The sequence below is a fragment of the Xiphophorus hellerii genome, chromosome 8 (assembly GCF_003331165.1).
Source record: "Xiphophorus hellerii strain 12219 chromosome 8, Xiphophorus_hellerii-4.1, whole genome shotgun sequence".
In the NCBI taxonomy this organism is placed as follows: Eukaryota; Metazoa; Chordata; class Actinopteri; order Cyprinodontiformes; family Poeciliidae; genus Xiphophorus; species Xiphophorus hellerii.
The window spans coordinates 11,321,625-11,340,723 of NC_045679.1; the positions used below are offsets into that span (position 1 = coordinate 11,321,625).

General features: G+C 41.8%; 1 protein-coding gene across 8 annotated transcripts in view; it reads right to left on the reverse strand.

Annotated features, from left to right (window-relative positions):
* ank1b (ankyrin 1, erythrocytic b) overlaps positions 1-19,099 on the reverse strand; it is an 82,242-nt gene that overhangs the window by 12,624 nt on the left and 50,519 nt on the right. For 6 of the 8 annotated variants that reach the window (XM_032569586.1, XM_032569590.1, XM_032569587.1 and 3 more), the window contains 11 exons: positions 18,723-18,934; positions 14,780-14,984; positions 14,585-14,681; positions 14,230-14,458; positions 13,923-14,051; positions 11,575-11,694; positions 10,869-10,953; positions 9,423-9,497; positions 9,055-9,186; positions 8,634-8,792; positions 8,041-8,112 (listed from right to left, as the gene is read on the reverse strand). In XM_032569586.1, coding sequence (XP_032425477.1) covers positions 8,041-8,112; positions 8,634-8,792; positions 9,055-9,186; positions 9,423-9,497; positions 10,869-10,953; positions 11,575-11,694; positions 13,923-14,051; positions 14,230-14,458; positions 14,585-14,681; positions 14,780-14,984; positions 18,723-18,934 — 1,515 coding nt within the window. The remainder of the gene's footprint in view (positions 1-8,040; positions 8,113-8,633; positions 8,793-9,054; positions 9,187-9,422; positions 9,498-10,868; positions 10,954-11,574; positions 11,695-13,922; positions 14,052-14,229; positions 14,459-14,584; positions 14,682-14,779; positions 14,985-18,722; positions 18,935-19,099) is intronic. The other 2 variants (XM_032569591.1, XM_032569589.1) reach the window with 1 other exon arrangement.

The following is a 19,099-nucleotide window of genomic DNA, read 5'->3' on the forward strand; positions in this document are numbered from 1 at the left end:
AAAAAAGCTTTTCCTGTTCCACCTTCACACAGATAAACATAACATGGAGTGTGTTACCTGGACTGTTTAAAAAGTCATGGATAATCATGCAAAACATATGGTCAAATCTACACATAAATAATTCAGCAGACACAAAAATCAACTTTTTGCCAAGGAAATCTCAGTTCCACCTCCTGAAAGCAAGCTCTGAAAACAAGAGATCCAGGAACTGTCAAAAATCTAGAAGAAGACCAAGTGGTATCCTGCAGCCAAAACTTGTTGTGAGTTTGTAAAGAGAATTAAAAGTTGATGTACCAACAATTGTGACACTACTGATTTTGCTAAAAGCAATTATTTCCATGGGATTTTCCTCCTGCTGAATGAATGTATGCAAAGCGAAGATCAATTTTGTCTACATTTTTCAGTGTGACGCAAATCTACTGCATTAAAAGAAGGATTTCAAGGTATTTTAAGGCTTTTAAGCGGCAAGAATCAATTATTATAGCTCCTTATGTGAGTGAAATACTTCTTTATGATGCATTTGTTTTATTCCCAGAATTTATTGACTTATGAACTACAGTGTGTGTGTGTCTCTGGGATGGAACAGGGCCAGGATGGTGAGAGGTGGCATCAGAATGAGGGTGAACAGGAAGGAATGAGTTAGAATGGCAGCTTGAATGAGTTTAGCTGAGTCAGGGTTAGTCCTTCCTTTTTATTCCTGTTGTTAAAAAAACAAACAAAAAACACACACAAGTGTCCAAGGCACAACACATGGTGAAGCACAGATTAGCTCTACTGAGACTGAAAAAGCCCTAAAAAAAAAAAGGACACCACACTTCACAACACGCTTCACGATACACTGTTTTAACAACGGTCAAATAAAAACACAGACACACAAAACTACACTCATATTCTTTTATATATAATGAATGAAGTAGTTTTTTTGGGTCACAGGTGAGGTTAAGATGTAGGGTAATAAATCCTGAACATCCAAACCATACACAAACACACACCCTCACACCAGTATCCCTGCCAGCAGATAATGTTTCAACAATGCTGAGAGTCCCTCTGACTTGGGCAAATTTTTGCATTAAGTTCAGTAAAAAGTGTAAAGACCCAACAAACCCTCCTCAGTAACACTGACCTCTTACAATCTTAAAGACAACTGTATGATTAATGAGTTTGCCCATGAGAGAAAGACTTCATGTTGCAGCAGCATTGTTCTCTGAACATTATGTGCGATGCAGAAGTCAATGTGTTAACAGCATATTGTTAAAATGACACCATTTATTTCACAGTAAAAGAAAAGGAAACACTTTTTGAGTTAATTTAGCATAAAACAAGATTAGAATGCACCCACTGAACAGAGAGAACATTATACACAGCAAAGATTAATTCAGACACTGAAAGCATGCCAGGCACAGTTTGATGTTAAGAACGTAAACGGCAAACTGCAGACACCACAATTCATCAGTACAAAATCCTCACCCACTCATACACAGTATTTATCAGAAATGTACATGTACGGTACTCATCATCAGCATTAATAATATATTATCTTTGAGCTTTAGTTGTTTCCTTAAACCCCTCTTTATTGGTGCTGGACTGGAAATATAACAGATGCAAGACCAAGAATTTAATTTTTTTGTTTGGTCAATTTTCTCTGCTCCAGACAGGTTCAAAATTAGAAATACAGGCCAAAATATATACAAACATTTTATTGATATAGATATAGATGTGCTATATTTAGAGCTTAATGTAAAGCTGCAATGTGCTTTTCAAAACCGGTAATGATGTGTGACCTCATCCTTTTAACCACCCTGTTGCATCTGCATAAGAACAAATACAACTAGAAAATTTCGGAAGAAATTTAGCCGGGGCCTGCCAAGGCGCGCCCGTCGGGCATGGGCCCGGCGTCGTCACGCTACAAATCGGCGTCGACGCTAAAGAACGCCGCAACGTAATCAGTGGCACGCGGAGAATCGCAAGAACGTTAAGCGAGGCGGACGTGCACCATTCAGTATTATAAAGTAAGTATATCAGCTAAAATCAGCAGAAACGCTAATGTTAGCGTCATTGCTTTCATCAGTATGTGGGAAATCACTAGGATATTTTCTGTAATTGATTTACTCCATTCAGTATACTAAACATTGCTAAAAAGTAAAATAAATAGCTAATAGCTTATTGAAGCTAAAATGCTAACGCTAATGAACCTTGCATTGAACTGTTTAGTAACAGTTCAATGCTCATAAACTGCAGGAAGGCAGTTCATTAGCATTTACCTAATGATTGTCACAAATATAAATTTTCAATAACGCACACACACACAACATATTACAGTTTAAAAATATATATTGACCTTATGTTAAAGATTTCTACAAACTTTTTACAGGTAAAGTTTACAATGAACCAAAATTACAACATTTAAAGAATACCATAAATTTAAGAATCTAATGTCTCTGCAATAAAAAGAAATTGCTATCTTTTTTATTTTTAAACAACACCTCATATTGTTAAATAACTGATTTTATGTATTCAAGTTTTAAATATTACATTTGAGTTTGCATGGATGTAAAATTACTGCTCAGTTTAAAAATTACAGTATTTTTAAACTGAGCAGTTTAAAAATATGCTCAGTATTTTTAAACTGCTCAGCTAAACTTCGCTCTTTAGCTCGTTAGCTTGTCGATGTTTCAGTTTTATTCGCTGGGAAAATTATTCTTTGTCTGCTTTGAAGATAAGCAGACAAATAATAAAAAACAAGTTTTGATATTAACTCTCAACTTCATTCACAAAACTTTTTCGTTATTTATTACGCAACGAACTGTCCTTGAACACAACGCTGATCCCTCTTCACCCTGTCACCAACTCACACACATCCTCATTGTGTTGTGTTCTGTAAATAAACAAAACACAAGCAAAATCAATAAACTATATGCATATTCCAGTATACTGAGTTTTGGTTTTACATTCATTCTATTTAAATGTAGTTTGTTTGTGCTTACCAATGTTTTCTGGCCGGATGTCTGGCACCGTTTTCCCCTGGTCAGTTCGTCGATGTCTGGTTTTAGTTCTATTCTGTGGCAATCCGCAAAACGGCGTGTAGGTTTTCGTCAGTAATGCGCGATCTGTGCTTGGCCTTGTTTAAAGTCATTATTGAAAACATCTGTTCGCACAGATAGGTGCTTCCAAACGTGGACAAAACAGGAGCTGCGTGGAGTCGAAGCTGTGGCATCAAATCAGGGGGCAGTAGACGGTAAAAGTCCTCGATTGAAACATCACGGGACTTCGCTCTTTAGCTTGTTAGCTTGTCGATGTTTCAGTTTTATTCGCTGGGAAAATTAATAATCAGCTTGAGGTGACTCTGCTGCACTCTAGTGGCGAGAAGCCGTAATGTTGGTTGGTAAGAATCGGAAGGCATTATGGGATATGTAGTTTGTAGTCAATTCGTGCTCAAAACCTATTTTAAGTCAATCAACGGGGCTGTCAAACGGTGGTAGGGGGGAGAGGGCCACATAAAACGACGTAGCCGGCCACATGTGGCCCGCGGGCCTTGAGTTTGACACATGTGCAATAGAGGATCTATCTGCTGCTCATGCAAAACAGTCTATTTTAATCCCATGTGTAATAGTCATTGGGTTAAATCAGTTATATAATGCTGAAAACGCAAGTAGTTGATGTAAAAATATTCAAGGCTTTTATTTTGAAATTTTCAGTATGCTTAATTTCAAAGTTCCGAACGAATCCCATGTGTAACAGTGCTTTGCATGAAAAAGTCAAATAAAGCCAAAAAGAGCAATTACATGATGTAAAAATATTCAAGGCTTTTATTTTGAAATTTTCAGTATGCTTCATTTCAAAGGGCCAAACTAATACCATGTGTAACAGTGCTTTGGATGAAAAAGTCAAATAAAGCCAAAAAGAGCAATTACATGATGTAAAAATATTCAAGGCTTTTATTTTGAAATTTTCAGTATGCTTCATTTCAAAGGGCCAAACTAATCCCATGTGTAATAGTGCTTTGGATGAAAAAGTCAAATAAAGCCAAAAAGAGCAATTACATGATGTAAAAATATTCAAGGCTTTTATTGTGAAATTTTCAATATGCTTAATTTTAAAGTTTAAAACTAATCCCATGTGTAACAGTTACTGAGTTAAATCAGTTATATACAGCCCATAGCAGCAATTAGTGCTAAAGGCCAGTTCAGTCCTGATCTGTTTCAACTGAGGATAGATAGAACTACAATGATGCGTATTTGTAGTCCAAATCAGCAGCCAATAGCCTCTTGAGATCCGTTGCTATGGCAAATAATGGTCTCAGCAGGGTGTGAGCTCTGAGCTCTGAGCTGTCAAACACACAATTGTGTGTTTGAGCAAACACGTTTTACTGACAAAAAGCATTGGAAACAAATCCTTCCTGTTGGGGAACCGTAATACATATTCGAAAAGCGTTTAAAGCGTATGAGAGGTCAATGTGTCTTCTGCTATAGTCCCGAGATTCATATCTGTACCTCACTCAGAGCATTTACAGCGATGAGAGAAAGAAATGTTGTGCCCAGATCTGAAATTCTATTCAAATACATGGGAGAGAGCCTCAGACAGCCTCAGAAAATCCTGTCGCATGACTTTGCTCTGAAGCACCGTGACAGAAAACCATACGGTCTAGATAAATTTCGAAAACATTTTACCGGAGCAGACAGGCGTATCAATGTCAGGACCGATTTTGATACTAATCGTGCGATATTTGTGGGCGTGATGGCGATTTCAAAAATGATTTGGGCTGAAAAAGTTGTCTTCATCTCTCACTCTAAGCAGCCAGAGACGCACTCTAACTTTAGGAAAAATGAGAAACTTTGGGTCGCTTAGAGGCAAATTGTGGACAAACCGTAACTGGTATCGACGAGCCGTCTTCACTTTCGAAGAGATCACAGACGTATCTACAAAATGAAATTTGAATGGCATTTCTAGGTGAATTTGTGACGACACAGAAAATCCTCAAAAATAGGGTATTTCTAGGATTTTTCCCATTGACTTATAATGGGGTTTTTTTCGTAGTTTTTTGCGAATTATGTCGCCACGTTAAGCCCAAATCCCACCAAAAGTAATAGCTGGAATGGCGTGAATTTTCTGCACGTTTTGATACCTCATTTGTAGGTGTGCACCCAGCAGTATGAGCCGCATTAACGGTTACGGAAGAAAAATAAAGAATAAAGAAACACTTTCTCCGACAATAGTAATAGGTTCCTGCCATTGCTTTGCATGGCAGGCCCCAACTAGGTGCTGTAGTTGCATTTATTTACTTAAGTTAAGCCGATAAATGTTGCACCTTCAGGACATCTTGAAATTGTGCAAAAAGAACTAATTCTGAATTCTTATTCTGAATTCTTGACTGATTGATTTTAATACATTTTTTTAATATGATGTCACACAAGGAAGTAGTGTTTGACATGCTGCCTTAAAATCCTCTGTTTAACTCAAATGTTGTGAATTAAGGTAGCTTGCAAAGCCATGATATCATCATCAAGGCTTGTGAGGAAAAAAGTCAGTAAAAAAAAGTGTTTTTATATACAGTGTATGTAACTATCTGATTTGAACTTAATTGATTTGGGCCATTTTGAATAATTTTTAATCCTGTGTGGATTACAAACAATAACCAACAACTTCCAACTTGTACAATTAGTTCTTGTTTTTAGGAATGACTGAACCCTTAATGGTGATAAGGTGCTGATCTCCAGTCAAACTTTATGAAAAGGGATTAAAAGGATGAGTAAAACCCAAAAATTAATATGATGCTCATGCCTTTGATGTGTGCATGTAAACTTCTGACTTAACCCATACGTAAAAAATACTTTGGAAATAATAACCTCACTCAGTTAATCCAACAGATTTTCAATATTTATCTGCTGTGCAAATAAGACTCAAACCTAATTGACTGTATCTAAACAAATGTATCTTTTAAAAGCTAGTCTGAAACAAAAAGCTCACTTTTATGCTTACACAAACTCACACTCCAGTACGGTAACAGCAAGGCATGCAGCATGCACGTGCACAAACAGTAGTACACACACTGAGCTGTGGATTTAAAGAGGAGGAGAGGGTCCCCACTCGACTGAACGAGGGAGGAGCGCGGGGGGAAATAAGATGACAAGAGAAGAGGAGGCCCAGAGGTCAAAATGAGGTTCTTATGAGGTCAGAGGTCAGACAGGTAGAGCTGTGAGGAGGAAGAGCAGGAGAAAGAAGAAGGAGGAAAAGCAGGGCAGCTGGGCAGCTTGTATGTTGTGTCACAGGTTCATTGAAAGAGGAAGAAGTTGGACAGAATCCTGAGGAAGAGAAATAATTCCAACATCATCTGCAGTAAGATGTGTGGAATGTTGTCTTTTTCTCAGGTAAAAAGAAAGCAAGAGCAAGATAGGAAGAGGGAAAGACAGAAACAAGGAATGAAGGCCCAGAGCACATTTTCATTTTGTTCAGTTTTGGCTCTTTTGTCCATCCCAGACATACACAAAAAGATATGTATGCACACACACATACTTATGTGCACACATACACAACCAGTCCCACATGTAATCCAGACATCCATAGTAAATGGAAGGAATTTCTTGCACAGTGCATTGAGATGGTACACATACCCTTGTTTTTATTTTTCTTTTCAAATCACAATCCAAACACTTCAGTACATCTGATCCGGTATTTATGTGTCAGACCGACAAAACAGAGTGCATAATTGTAAAGAGGAATAACATTTTTTAAACAAAAATCTGAAAAGGGTGATTAGAATTTGTATTTAGCAGTCTATACCTTGAACTCATCATCTGTGTTATGCTTCCACCAGCTTTATCCTTTGTTTTTTCAGCAAAAATCTTCCATCTGATTGGTTTGGAAGTATTTGTGTATTAAAAATGTCAAGTCTTGCCAGAAATTCTCCCCTGTTGTTACAACAGAACTTTCCTTAGACCATTAGAACACCTGAATATAAATATTCTTTGTTTTAAACTACCTCCACTCCAGTCTCATGTCTCTTGCAGCCTCTAACAGGTTTTCTCTCAGGACTGGATGAATTTATCCACATCATCTTCCAACCAACTGAGACCACTTTCCCAGTCTCTGTTTGATCAAACTGCCATGTTCCCCAGCATTGATGGTGATAACGGGCTGATCTCCAGTACCGTTTTTTTAATTTTTATTTTTTGCCACATACAGTATTTTGCTTGTGGGACAAAATGTTCTCATGCTTGTTCTGCACCCTACATGGCTGGTAGAAAACTGCAAGTAAATTTTAAGGCTTTTGTTTAACAAAGACTTTTCCATTGTTGCCATGTCAACTGGTTATCCCCCCTGAACCATGAATCCCTGCAGTGCTTCATGAAAAATGTAAAGCCTTGGCTACTGTTTTATAACCTAACCGTGTTTTAAACATCTCCATAACATTACCCTTCTTCATGCTTTTTGTTTACTAGAGCTCTCTAACAATCCTGCACTTTAATTTTTGTGATTTTTATCCAGAGTAAAGGGGCCTGAATATAAATGCAGCTAGGTTACATTTTCAGACTTTTATTTGTAAAAAGATGAATTAATTAGTCACTTTCCTTTACTTCAGTGTCATGCACCCCTTGTTGGTCTGTCACATAAGATCCTTATTAGATACACTGAAGTATGTGAATGAAGGGTGAAAAAATGTGAAAAAACTTCAAGGGATATGTTCTCAAGACACTGTGCTTGTCAGATTCATACCTTTATGGCTGTATCGCCTTAAAATCCAGAATATAAAGGAGAGCTATGATGGTTTTCCTAGATGAGTAGAAACATTATAATTCATATCTAAATTATGAGGTGCAACAAAGTGTAACTTAAAAAAAAAAAGATGACTTGTGCCCCAGTGAGAAATGCACAGAGGCGGTGTTAGTGCATGCTGATAAAAGCCATTTTCATGGTGGCAGAACGACACCATTCCTCAGACCTCAAAATCATCGTCTGAGACTCATCATCGTCATCAACATCATCATCATCATCATCATCATGAGCAGCAAACCACCATGCAGCCCCAGTTTCTGATCAACTTACCCCTTCTGAAAAACGGGGGTCTAATAACTCTTGGCTTGTGCACTATGCGTGAAGGCCTTGTGTCCGTGATCTCTTGTGGGGCAACAGAAACAAGGCACAATGGCTGTTACCCACACTCTAACGAAGCAGGCAATTTTTCACAGATGAAGGGGAACGGCAGAGCACTTTCTCGGGCTCAAACAGGGTAAATGTTTCAACTGAATAGCAAGTTGATGTTTGAAAACAGAGATTTTGGCTAAATGCCTGTTTCCTCAGAGCGACATATTTTTAATTCCTTACTTTATGTAGTTATTTTCTTTTTAGTAACCTTTGCTTCCAAATAATTTTTAACACTGGGATATTGTCAAAATTGTAATTTCTAACTATTGTAAATAGAATAAATATAAACAATAAAGAAACCTTCATTTTCTCCTTTAAACTCATATATCATTGTAGAAGGGATTTTGTGATCATTAAGGCATCTTCATCATCATCTTCAAGATAATCACAAGCAAGCATAAGCTATTGTTATTTAAATATATAAAGATAAGGCTTTGCTGATAGATAAAATTGTTTCTCTTAAATTCATGCTATATTATGTTTATGTTTCTTACCATTAATGACACTAGGAGACAACAATGTAGAGTCTCTGTCAGCCAGACGACAGGCCCCCTCTTCTGACAACCCGGGCCCCTGTTGTGGGGCCTGACCCTCAAGTGAAGACACAATATCTGCACGGTCAATGTTCTTCAGAGCTGTGTACAAGCTCTCCACTAAGCAGCAAACACACCAAAATGAAAGACAAAAAGAGAAAATAACAGAAAAGATTTAAAATGAGAACATGTCTTACAGTAAAGTGTTTGTAAAGTTACACTTTCAAATTCTTTCTGAGTTTCTTTTAATGCAGATCCATTTGTTCTGTTGCTTGCTGTTGGTTGAAATCTAAAGCCTTTCCACAGCTTTCAACATTGTACTTAATCCCCTACAGAGTAAATCGGTAGTCAGTTTAATAAGAATTGTAAATGTCTCACTCACTTTTGGCCCTTTTGCCCTCTCTGCTGAGCCACAGGTTGAGCAGGGCGGAGCTCTGGTCCAAAAGGGAGTTTGGATTTTCTACACGGATCCTGTTGATGTCGTCAACACTAAACTGAAGCTCTCGCGCCAACTCTGAAAGAAAAAGCAGATCAAATAAACTGGATATCTGCACCAGTAAATAAAGACATCACTAACAAATGAAGTAAATACCACAGGTTATCTCCTGGTCTGTAAACTGTAAGCTCTCTTACAGTTTACATAACCTGACAAGGGAACTTTTCCTCAGGCAAGACTAAATCAAATCAATCACTAGTTTGTGTTTACTCGCTGTATTTGTCTCAAGCTTGTAAAAATCTGAAGTTACTAACCTGCCCAGCTTAAGCCTAGCTGATCAGATATGATGTTGATTTTGATCTCAGTTCTCTCCATGGCGTTCACTGAAGCTAAAGAGAAAATAGGAGCAGTTTAGGACCCACCAAACATCATGAAAAAACTGTGTCAAAAACACCAGATTTCTAAACTCAGAAGATTGTAATCAGGAATGTCTTGATTCCAGGTTTCCTAATCCTAATTCACGATATAATACATTCACTAGCATTAGATTCCCTAAGAAGATTTGTTTTGTGCTGGTGATTTTAAAAGATTACCATCTGTATTTATATTCACAACTAGCAAATATATTGTGAACATATCTGACAGTGAATATTATTTTGTTGATCTCACAAATGTGGATGGGAGAGACCATGTTGACTGCTGCAGCTCCTGGTCTAACAGTGTACGGCTGTTGCTTTGTGCACTGTCCTTAGTTATCATCATATGTACCAGGAGAGCTTTTGGTAAGACTAGTTATTAAGTTTTTATGAGGCTCAAAGTGCTAAGTTTATGAAGAATTAAAACATTTTCTTTCAATTTTCTTAAGAATTTGTATCATGAGCAACTGGAAGAGCACTAAAGTTATAAGATTACAGTTTGTCATGTGTGAACTAAAAAGATTTAAAACTGAGCAAGGTTTCTCTTAAGATCTAATGATAATACGTACCTTTTCTTCTCTGTCCAGCCAAATAAGCACTAACCACAACATTGTTTTTATCCAAGTAATCGTCACGGTTAGGACTGAGTGTGGGTATAAGATGTAAGACTTTGGGGTTCATTGAAATGTTAGTCCCATAGTAGCATTCCGTAAACATTACAGAGGGACCAAGGTGCAATGTAGCAGCGCTGTGTACTTAATAGACAGAAGAGACCTTTTCTCCTCCCTCCTCCATCAGGAAACCACATTTTTTTAACTTTAAGAGTTACCGTTACGCATTTACCAAAAACCAGTATAAAGGGCTCCTCTGTCTAGCTCCACTGGGAGGTCCTGCTCATTCTCAGTGCTCATAAGCTAATAGTATCTGCTGCCATGCCATTGGATGTCGCAGTGGAGACACCAGCGCCATGCTTAACCAATCACAGAAGTCGTTGTTCGAACATCCAAGACACTCAGGAAAGAATAAGTCAGACTTTCCAGGTGCCATGGAGCTTCTTCAGGCCATGTTCCAGACGGCTGCTTGTCTATCGGCCTCACATTCTTGTGTGCTTTCATCGAACTGCACTGCCACAAACTCTGGGGCATACTGTACAGCAGTGCATTGCATCCAAGGCTTTAGTCTTTGTGCCATGCGTGCACATGAGACAAATAGGGGCAGAGAGGGTGGAGTAGGGGCAGATTAGGGAAGCAGGGGGTCTGGGCAAAAGGGCAGAGCAACATTCTGTGCCCATCTCCAGTGTGTGTCTATGAGGAGAGGGCTGAAGTACAGACAATAAAAACGTACCCACACCGGGCTCATTCAGTGCACTGTAGCGCTCTCTCAGGGCCAGAGGGGTTAAAGTTCGCCTGCGTTCCTCACTCCCAGCAACCTAAAATAGGGACAATGGTTGCTTATGGTAAACAATAATTGTCTGGAAAACATCTTAATTGGAAAACATGGAAACGGCAACAGTAAAATCTGACTATATAAAAGGAATAAAGCAGCCTTTAAATTGGTTTGCATCTCTGGTAAACATGCATAAAAAACTTTGAAATAAATGACGTCTTTATTTTAATAACATCCTATCTTTGCTACAAAGTTTTAAAAAGTAATATAGATACAGGCCCACATAGTCAAAAATGCAACAGAAGGCATGAGTTTTAGATATGTACCAAGAGAGTTGTCATTAAATCTATTTTGCCAATATGGAAAGCAAATTATAAGTAAAAATCTTCAAAAATGCAAGTCCCCGTACTTTCAAAGTACTATTTTAGTCCAACAGTAAAGTGAATTCCTGCAAATTTATCAGAATATTCTAACTGGTCACATTTTTGAGTTATTAAATTCTCAAGATAACTAAAAAAATGACTATTCATTATTAATCTTGTGCTACTTGAGATATGTACTAATTCTTAACCCAGTAAGAATTTGACTTCACAACCTTCATTTATGTTCATTTTATAAGCTTTCATGTTTAAATGCGTGCTCATGTATCATGGCAAGTTCTTACCTTGACACAAGGTGGCATAGTTATATTAAGGTTACACAAGACGTGTTGCGAGTCCTCGTACTTTGTGCATTTCCTCAGAAAAGACAGAAACCCAGTGGCTTCCTTGTTACTATCCCTGACCTGGCACATATAGATGACAGAACAAAGAAGGAAAAAAAGCAGAAAAATAGATAGAAGTAGGTGGAGAACAGAACAGAAGAGAATGTGAAAGAAAGAGTGCACAAGACGATGCACATCAGAAAATATTAGAGTGAAGCAGAGAAAAAGAAGGGAGGAGTAAGAGGAAAGGACAAACAGATCAGAAAGAGGAGTTAGATCTCTCCATAGAGCCTCGAAGGTTGGTGCGCAGTAACATTGGACAAGAAGCAGGGGGAAACAGGGATGGAAGCAGTCCACAGGCAGGCAAGAGAGAGAGATTTACCTGCACATTTTACCTGGGCGTCTGTCAGATCAGACAGTTACAGAGTGACCATGAGAGAAAGAAAGAGAGACAGTGAGACAGACACGTACAGACAGGCAAGGCCGCAAAGATTGGAAGGCAGGCAAAGAAAGTGAGGGAGACACAGGGCATGCAAACAATTACCCAAGAGAGTCAGGGGACAGATAGGTAAGTTGTTTGTTGCATGGCTACAAGAATTTAGGTAGGTGATACTACATAGTACCATAAGTCACACCGACAGATGTGGATGAAAAAAAAAAAGAACTGACTGTACTTAGGGAAAAAGAACACCGTACAAAACAATGAAATTACATCAATATGGTCACAGGACGGACAAGACAAGGTTTATACACAGAATTCCATGTAGTTTTCAAAGACTTTGCTCCCAAGTGTGATCTAATTTTAATCTGGAAGCTCCATCAATTTGTTGGCTGACTCTTCTGAATCAGTTTACACATCATTCATGCATTTATTGCTCTTTTCTCTGCACATACAGATTTGACATTGTTGATTTGAGATCACCTAAAAAAAAGTGTTAAAAACTTCTTTCTTTTTTTTTGCATGTCCTGGATTTACAGCGAAGGGCTGAAATATTACATTAATAGTTAAAATCAAACCGCAGGTAACTTTAAACCTCACCAGCATAGAGAAACAGAGTGGTGAAAAATAAGGTGTAAAAAAGTAAGTCAGGGGGAGTAGAAGGATTAGGAAGCTAATAAAAAGGAAACTACATTGTACAGAGCCATGCTTAGTATTTATGCAGACTACTAAAAATCATAGCAGTCTTTTAAAAATTCAGAGTTAAACAGAGAACTTTTCATGAACGTGTCATTGCAGGGATAATGGTTTGTCTATTTTTTTTTTTTATATTTGTTTTGCTAAAGGTCCTGGGAAAGCAAAACATTCCCAACCATTATTATAAATAAAAATAAAAAAGCATTTTTGTTCAATTTTAGAAAAGTTTCTCTTTTAGTTGGTTTTATTCTTTTTCTTTGTAGTGACACAGTTTTTGCTCCACTATTGTGTCTGGAGGATGTTCATTTAAAAACTAAGTATACTGCTTCATAAAAAAGTGTCAACAATTTAACAGCTTGTCAAGATGAAGTCACACAAATAATGGGTGTTAAAACTTTAATGGTGGTTCTGTGAGAATTTCTGATGCAGTAGAGAACTACAGTATATCCTCTGCGGTTTCCCAAGTTTTCCCCAGACATTAAACATCATTTCACAGCGATCTGCAATGTGAATGTCCAATGTCAAATGTCTAATATCAACGGTTCAAAGATTTCAGTGTTACATAGAAAAATATAATATTTAAATGAACTTGAGTTTCAACACATTCTGGCTTTGAAAGCTAGAACATGTTAGGAGAAATCTGATATCTGACAAAACTGCTATTCTGCCTCAGTCCTGATCATTCAAATTTATTCGTTTTTTTCACCAAACTTTTCCAACAGTATGCCCAAGTAATTGTATAATTCTATGATAAACGACAGGCTTTATTTTTAAATTGATAATGCTAAATTCACAATAAAGGCAAAAATGTTAATTAAATGTCACATGTTCTCCATATAATATTACAGAGCAAATCCTATTATACAGTTGGCATAAATTCAACTTTTATTGTTTGCATCATCAATTTTTCAGGTGGGCAATCGTCTTTTTGTTTCAATGGCACTCCCTGCTATACATTTGTACATGATATTGACGCCATTAAAAAGAGTTACTGTCAGGTTCATAATTAAGTGTCTGTTAATCAATAAGTAATCTGGAAAGAATATTGATCATCTGTAGAAAGGATCCTTGGTGTGTTAAACCCCAAAACTAACTAAAATAAAAACAAAGCCCAAATGGAATGAATGGTAAGTGATAGAAAGTTAGGCAAGTGAGCAGCCACATAAAGACAGACCTTGACAGAAACAGGCAGTCTGTTGTCTCTGAAGGCCTGGAAGCTGAAGCTGCGAGGCTGCTGAGTGGCCTTCCGGATGGGCACTAAATTCCCAGAACACTCCAGGTGCAGCGGCATGCCCTCCATAAGCTGTGAAAACCATGCCAATGTTAGAAAACAAGCAGGCTATGACCATCCACTTTTACATACATTTCTAAAATGTACATCTCTGAGACTGATAAGTAAAATAAGGGAGAACATAAAAAAAGTCAGTTCTTTGCCACTTTTTCTTTCTGTCAGCGTGATTACTGTTCTCCTTTGCACTTACCTCGATATCTCGACTTCGGGCCACCTCTGAGAAGTTTTCGTGCAGTTCCAGAGTCTTGTCCATCTTGTCATCTGTCATGCAGTAGCAACGCAATCGACCTTCCCGAACTTCATTCATCTTTGCAAAAATGACAAATTTGGCCATGTATGGGACTGCCATGAGCTCCTTGTACAACAAGTTGGCAAAGGTCACTGCCTCTGCTGTACGAGGACAGTCTGCCAGCCAGAATCTGGATGGGAAAGAAGAACAAATGATTCAAGCCAGTAGACACTAAATGTTTGCACATAGAAATGGAGAAAAAGAAGGGTGGTAATAGATTTCTTTCTTTTCACAAAGTTCATGCTGAGTTGCTTACCTTGCAGACACGTTGGTGGTGAAACTGGCACAGCTACTCGCGTACATCAGCTTGGTGGTTCCAGTAATGTCCTCCCACTGAGCTGGAGCTGTTCCACCTAAGTAACAAAAACAAACAGTGAGTTTAATCTGCAAAGACACAGCTTCCTACAGTCCTTAGCAATTCGAAGTTGGACGTTTTTTTTTTAAACAGTACCTATAACACTGCAGAGAAGGCGCAAGCTGGTGGTGTCTCCCTCTCCTGCATCACGTGGACTTTCCCTCCAGGATGGAGGTAAAGGAATGCGCAGACCAATTGGACGGTGGAACTTGCGCCGCCGGGGTTCGATTGTAACCACCGGGCTGAAGGTTGCCTGGTTTCCCAGCTGCCTAGTTAGCAGTTCATCAGGGATTGGTTGTGCCTGAAATTTATTCAGGGGGACAAAACATTCTTAAGAAAACCCAGAAAAAAACATGACTGCAGGAGAGAGAAAAAAAATTGGAAAATAAAGAAAACCAGCGTATCAAGTTTCAAAGGATAAGTGTGGAATTAGTGCTAAAAGTGAACTTAAGAAAAAATGTGCAATAAACTGAAACAACAAGCTCACAGCCATACTCACACATGCAACAAAGTCATATTTCACATCTGACCCAACTCAGACCAGTGCATCAGCTCAGTCAGTGTGGCTCACAACTTAAATCAGGCAACTGAGGAGAGACGGACGGCTGGATAAAGGCAAAACATAAAACAAACCAATGTAAGGCAAAGCAAAATGCAGACTCATGCAATTTATTTTACATTGACTGTTATCAAGACAAAAAAATGTTAATAAGGAATGTAACCAAAACAAACAGAAAAAAAATACAATGAAAGCCCATGTTATGTACAACAAAAAAGATTGCATGTCTGGTGCCTTAAACTGGTTTTATAGTCCATCATATGGTTTTTGTCAGGATCTGTGTTTTTCCGTGTTTAGTTAGAGTTTTTTGTGTCCTTGAGTCTCTTCGTTGTCCTGTCCTCCCCTTGATTGTTCCCAGGTGTGTCTCGTTCTGTGATTACCCTCCCGTGTATTTAACTCCACCTGTGTTCCTTGTTCCTCGTCGGGTCCTCGTCAATTTTTCGTCGTTGTCAATGTTTAGTCTAGTCTAGTCGTGGTCAGTGTTTCCTTGTGCCTGCTACCTGTTGCTGGGTTTATTTATAATTAAAATCTCCTTTCTTCATCTCATCTGGGTCTACAGCGTCTGCCTCACCAACCCTCACCACGTTTCATGACAGAAGGACCCGACCAGAAGGTACGGTGAGGCACGCTGGTTTTATTTGTCATCATGGACCCAGATGAGTTAAAGGAGCTAACTGAAACCATCGGGGAATATAAGGAGGCGATGGCCAAGCCGTACGCTGCCATCCGACGCCTCGGTTTCGCCATCCGCTTGGGACTGCTGCTAGATTACTGGGTTCCTCGCTTTCAGCACCCGGGGTTGGTGGAGTTACAGAGGGAGGCAGAGTGGGAGCGTATGGCGGCTCTAGCCGTCATGGCTGGCGAACCTCTGCCTCCCAAGCCGCACAGTTTCTCCGCCAGCCCAGATCCTGCTCCAGCTCCACCCGAGGCCGTTTCAGCCGGCGTTCCAGCCGGCGCACCCGAGGCCGTTTCAGCCGGCGTTCCAGCCGGCGCACCCGAGGCCGTTTCAGCCGGCGCTCCAGCCGGCGCACCGGAGGCCGTTCCAGCCGGCGCTCCAGCCGGCGCACCGGAGGCCGTTCCAGCCGGCGTTCCAGCCGGCGCACCGGAGGCCGTTCCAGCCGGCGTTCCAGCCGGCGCACCGGAGGCCGTTCCAGCCGGCGTTCCAGCCGGCGCACCGGAGGCCGTTCCAGCCGGCGTTCCAGCCGGCGCACCCGAGGCCGAATCAGCCGGCGTTCCAGCCGGCGCACCCGAGGCCGAATCAGCCGGCGTTCCAGCCGGCGCACCCGAGGCCGAATCAGCCGGCGTTCCAGCCGGCGCACCCGAGGCCGAATCAGCCGGCGTTCCAGCCGGCGCACCCGAGGCCGAATCAGCCGGCGTTCCAGCCGGCGCACCCGAGGCCGAATCAGCCGGCGTTCCAGCCGGCGCACCCGAGGCCGTAGCAGCCGGCGCACCAGAGACTGAGACTCCCAGTGTTCCTTCCGAGACCCAGACCCCCAGCGCTCCGACTCAGACTCCCTGTGTTCCTCCAGAGACTCCCTGTGTTCCTACCGAGACCCAGACCCTCTACGTTCCTTCCGAGACCCCGACTCCCGAGACCCTCTACGTTCCCTCCGAGACCCCGACTCCCGAGACCCTCTGCGTTCCTCCTGAGACCCTGACCTCCAGCGTTCCTCCTGAGACCCTGACCTCCAGCGTTCCTCCTGAGACCCTGACCTCCAGCGTTCCACCCGAGACCGAGACCCCCTGCGTTCCACCCGAGACCCTGACCCCCTGCGTTCCGACTCTGACCCTCTGCGTTCCACCCGAGACCCTGACCCTCTGCGTTCCGACTGAGACCCCCAGTGTTCCACCCGAGACCGAGACCCCCTGTGCTCCGACCGAGACCCCCTGTGCTCCGACCGAGACCCCCAGCGTTCCGACCGAGACTCCCAGCGTTCCACCAGAGACCCTGCATCGGGGGGCTCGTCGTCGCCGTCTGTGGGCGTCCCCCGGGGCTCATCATCGCCACCTCCAGGGCCGCGGACGGCCGCTGGACCGCCTCCTGGGGTCCCGCCTCCGGGGTTCCCGCCTCCAGCGCGGCGGACGGCCGCCGGACCGCCTCCGTGGTTCCCGCCTCCAGCGCGGCGGACGGCCGCCGGACCGCCTCCGTGGTTCCCGCCTCCAGCGCCGCAGACGGCCGCCGGACCGCCTCTGTGGTTCCCGCCTCCAGCGCCGCGGACGGCCGCCGGACCGCCTCGGTGGTTTCCGCCTCCAGCGCCGCGGACGGCCGCCGGACCGCCTCGGTGGTTTCCGCCTCCAGCGCCACGGACGGCCGCCGGACCGCCTCCGTGGTTCCCGCCTCTGTGGTTCCCGCCTCCAGCGCCGCGGACGGCCGCCGGACCGCCTCTGTGGTTCCCGCCTCCAGCGCCGCGGTCGACCGCCGGACCACCTCCGTGGTTCCCGCCTCCTTTGCTTCCGCCCACCCTGTGGGTTGTTTTTTGTTTGTTTTTGGACTCTTGGCCCTCCCTGTGTTTCCGCCCACAACGGTGGGTTGTTTTGTGTTATTTTGGACTCTGGCCCGCCGTCCAGCGCCCCTCCACCCACCCTTGTTGTGTTTTTGTTTTGTGGGCGTCTGGTAGCCGCCCTTGAGGGGGGGGTACTGTCAGGATCTGTGTTTTTCCGTGTTTAGTTAGAGTTTTTTGTGTCCTTGAGTCTCTTCGTTGTCCTGTCCTCCCCTTGATTGTTCCCAGGTGTGTCTCGTTCTGTGATTACCCTCCCGTGTATTTAACTCCACCTGTGTTCCTTGTTCCTCGTCGGGTCCTCGTCAATTTTTCGTCGTTGTCAATGTTTAGTCTAGTCTAGTCGTGGTCAGTGTTTCCTTGTGCCTGCTACCTGTTGCTGGGTTTATTTATAATTAAAATCTCCTTTCTTCATCTCATCTGGGTCTACAGCGTCTGCCTCACCAACCCTCACCACGTTTCATGACAGTTTTATATTCAGGAGTGCAGTTTAAACAAGCTATTTGAAATGTACACTTGTTCACACACTTATTTCATGTTCACTGCAACCAGGAATAACTATTGTATAGAGTGACAAGTTATTTGTTTATTTTTAGACTCTAGTGCATGTGTTGTGTTAGATTTGTCAAAAGGGATATTAGCTAAGAGTTTGGCAAATTTCTTAATCTTGTGCTTGAAACCGAAAGGTTGAGATGCCGATTTACAGCTGAGAAAAGAAATGACTTATGATGCTTAGATATTCTTAAGAGGGCAGCAGAGTGTCAACATGAGTCCTAAAAACTAAAAGTGTAGTATAATTCCCTTATTTGCTCAAAAGAGCAGCTCAAAAACATAAATCAATGAAAGCCAACATTAAGCCAGCAGGTAAATGTGCCACTACAGACCACAAAGTTTCTCTCTCTCCAAGGCAGTGTGAAACATCAAATATCCAAGGAGTTATTTTTCTATGCATTTCTGCAGAAATGTCTTCCAATCTTTTTACCTGCAATCCCAGCCTCACTCTCTTGGTAACAGCCGTCTCAGGGAAGATTGCTTCCACATGGGGCACCAGCTTGCTGGTGAGCCGGCCACCTTCAGGGCCGATAAGATCACTTTCCTGCTGAATGCGAGAGACTACAGCAAAGTAGAGGGGGAAGTCAGTGGAGATGATTCGACGTATCCTCTTCTTCTCCAGCTCCTCTTGACTCTCCAAGTCTACAGCAAAGTGAACAAAGGTTAGAGGGAGGCAAAACGATGGATTTTTATCAGTTTAATGTAAATCAGGAGCAGCTGACTTTCAAAGTTTTCTGAGACAGTGGCCTTGAGAAAGTTTCCTTTGAGGGTTGCATCTCAAGATGACAAGTGACTTTTCTGAGAACA